Genomic DNA, 3,122 nt, shown 5'->3' with positions numbered 1-3,122 from the left:
TGTGTGTGTGTGTGTGTGTGTGTGTGTGTGTGTGTGTGTGTGTGTGTGTGTGTTAAATGTAATGAAGACAGGAGTGCCCCCCCCCTGTGGGAGGATAATGGTACGCTCCGTGTCTGTGGACTGCTTCGGTCCTCTCTGCTGCTGCTTCTGCTCTTTCTTCTTGGCTCGGCTGGAAGCGTGAGAGATGGCAGGAGTGGGAGAAACGGGTTTATGTCTGGGAACTACAACCTGAGTGAGTTTTCTGTGAAGAAATTTGTTCCCTCAGTGATTTAACCGTGTTTTTTGTTTGTTTGTTTCTTCTGGAAGAATCTGTGAAAGCCTGAGGTCGGGAGGAGAACAGCAGAAGTTTTGTTGGAGATGTAGACTTTTAACAAGGACTCCATGAGGGCAGTTTTATGGAGTTACGACTTGGATCGGTTTGTAAGGAGGGAACTGCTGCAGGGAAACTTTTGTTCTCAGAAGAAGAAGACAGCAGCTTATTGAAAACTGATTCTTAAGATGCGTCTGTTGAGGAGCTTGTGGAGCGGTTCTGACCACAGGGAGGACCCGGGAAGACTACACAAGTCCGGGACGATGCATTTCCTTTTCCTGCTGGCTGTCGTTGTGCCGTCCTACCTGTCCTGTCCGGACAGGTGCTTGTGCTCCTCACAGACTGTAAAATGCCAAAACCAGGACTTGGACTCGATTCCACAATCCATCCCGGCCAATACCAAGCTCCTGTTCATCACAGGAAACAACATTTCCCACATTAGTGAGGACTCTTTCCCAGCCCTGGACCTCCTCACAGAACTTTATCTGAGTGGAAATCAGATGGAGTCTGTTGATGCAAAGGCTTTCCAAAATTTGCCAAAGCTAACCCGTCTTGACCTGAGTAATAACAGGATCCAGAATTTTAGTGAAACAGCTTTCCCTGAAGGCAGTAAGCTGCAGGTCCTGAACCTCAGCAGGTCTTTATACAATCATAATTTCACCGATGAGCTGCTGTCTTTCCTCCGCAGCTCCAACCTGTCTCAGCTCAGAAGCTTGGACTTGTCCAACAACGATGTGGTGAGTCTGCCGGACGGCATCTTCACGGCTCTCTCCAAACTGATAAGCCTGAACTTACGGAACAGCTCCCTCCTCACGGTCCAGACCGGGGTCCTGTGGAACAGCTCCCTGCTGCAGGACCTGGACCTGAGGGACAACAGACTGAAGGACCTGCCCGTGGCCACGCTGCTGGACTTCAGCCTCATACCTGACCTCCGCATCCAGCTGGTGGGAAATCCCTGGCGCTGCACCTGCTTCAGCGAGGACCTCCTGAGGTGGCTGAAGAACTCCACCCAGGTGGTGGACGTACAGAACCTGACCTGCATGGCCCCGGAGACCCTGAAAGGCCGAGCCCTCCTGCAGGTGGAGCAGTCCCAGCTGAAGTGTCCGGGCGACTTGGACAGTGTGTTGGAGACGTCCTACGTCTTCCTGGGACTGGTGCTGGCCCTGATCGGCCTCATATTCCTGCTGGTGCTCTACCTGAACAGGAAAGGCATCAAGAGGTGGATTTACAACATCCGGGATGCTTGTAGGGACCACATGGAGGGCTATCAATACAGATACGAGATCAACTCTGACCCACGGTTGGCCAACCTGAGCATCAATTCAGATGTATGAGGAGAATCTGGGGCTCCGTTCAGCACGTCTAATGACTTTATTCTCCTAAGATTTGCATGAAAGCCTTCCTGTTTCCCAGCATCCCTTTAATCACATGTTGCATCTCAGTGCTTCTTCAGATCTTTTTCTTGACGTCCCTTTGATGCATGTCCTGCACATGTACTGGGCAGCTAACGGTTTGCATGGATAATGAACCCTAAATCAGTTTTGGAGTCAAATGTTTTTTATTTTCTACGTCTCCTTCAGGAAAAAACTGAAGGCATTCGTTACACTAGGTCCTAAAAACACTAACGATCATTGCATCCTTCTCATTCTGCCTCTGCCACAGACACATGTTACACAGCTGGAGTTGATCTTTTTTAATATGTGAATATGTATCATGCATTGCCTTTTTGACTGATTATTACTCTGCATATATTAGATGGATGTGATTGCTCTTTTTGTGACAATATTTAGCTAAATAAAAAGCCTCTGGATTGCTGGTATCTGTCTCCACTGAAGGCCTTCAATCAGTCAGCTGAAAGGAATGAGATTTGTGGGTTTTACTAAGGGCCACACACACATTTACACACACTCGTTCCTGAGGCATGAAGCATATGGCAAACAGTCAATCTTGCCCAAACTTGTCAACAAGTTCAGCAATGTGTGTGCTTCAGCTGAGGCACTTTTATCTTCACAGTAACAGCTGAAGTGCTGTTTTCATTAAGAAGCGAGTGATGTGTGATGGAAAGTCTGGAACTGAAAATGTGAGCACCTGAAGGAGCTCAGGTGATGAGAGTAGCCAGCTGTTATCCCCCTTTAATTTGCAGCCAGATAACATCTTTCAAACCCATCATTGTAAGCATTTCAATATGCTCCAACTGCCAAAAAAAGGTGTTTAAATTCTGTGAAACATGCAAATGAAGACAAACGGAAGTGAGAATCTCGTGGGGCTTGCAGAGGCATTATGGTAATGAGCTCAAGCGTCTTGGCTTTTTGTGTTGCACTGTTTTAGTGGGAGCAAACCTCCACGAGGAGACAAATAAGGTGTCTGCTGTTAGTGTGTCAGCCGTCCACCACAGTGCAGATTAATAATTCATGTGTGATATTCCTGTGAAGGTTGTGAGTGGCTCGCTGTTTAAATGGATTGTGTTTGTGTTGTCTGAACGCAGGAAGGACTGTGAACTCCCTCAGCTTTTAGGAGAGCTCATAGATGTAGAGTAATCTCTTTTTTTCTCCCTGGGGAACTCACAGCTTCTCTTAAGGTGGCCACACATCGCCTGAAGCTGAATGTATGTCCTAATGCACATTTTCCTCCACAGTTTGTCACATGTGTGCGGAGCAGCGTCACTGGGGTATCAGTGTGCTTTAGATGGAATAAAAAGCCGTTTTTGTTGTCAGTTGTGTGAGAAAAGACGTGCTATGATTCTGCTTTAACCTTAGGCACTGTAAATCTTCTCATCAGGCTGACTTTTGTTCAATAACAGCAGTGTCAGACT

At 47.4% G+C, this 3,122-nt stretch overlaps 1 protein-coding gene across 1 annotated transcript; it reads left to right on the top strand.

Annotated features, from left to right (window-relative positions):
• The first annotated feature begins 21 nt into the window (after positions 1 to 21).
• Positions 22 to 2,129, top strand: tpbg (trophoblast glycoprotein). Its single transcript, XM_014009708.1, has one exon. The coding sequence runs from the start codon at positions 499 to 501 to the stop codon at positions 1,642 to 1,644; it is 1,146 nt and encodes a 381-aa protein (XP_013865162.1). The 5' UTR covers positions 22 to 498; the 3' UTR covers positions 1,645 to 2,129.
• Positions 2,130 to 3,122: the final 993 nt, after the last annotated feature.

This window comes from Austrofundulus limnaeus, unplaced genomic scaffold, assembly GCF_001266775.1.
Source record: "Austrofundulus limnaeus strain Quisiro unplaced genomic scaffold, Austrofundulus_limnaeus-1.0 Scaffold60, whole genome shotgun sequence".
In the NCBI taxonomy this organism is placed as follows: Eukaryota; Metazoa; Chordata; class Actinopteri; order Cyprinodontiformes; family Rivulidae; genus Austrofundulus; species Austrofundulus limnaeus.
This window is presented reverse-complemented; position numbering and strand designations above follow the sequence as displayed.

Excerpts from the sequence above, each read along its gene's own strand:
- tpbg (XM_014009708.1), top strand. The coding sequence starts at position 499 with ATGCGTCTGTTGAGGAGCTTGTGGAGCGGTTCTGACCACAGGGAGGAC.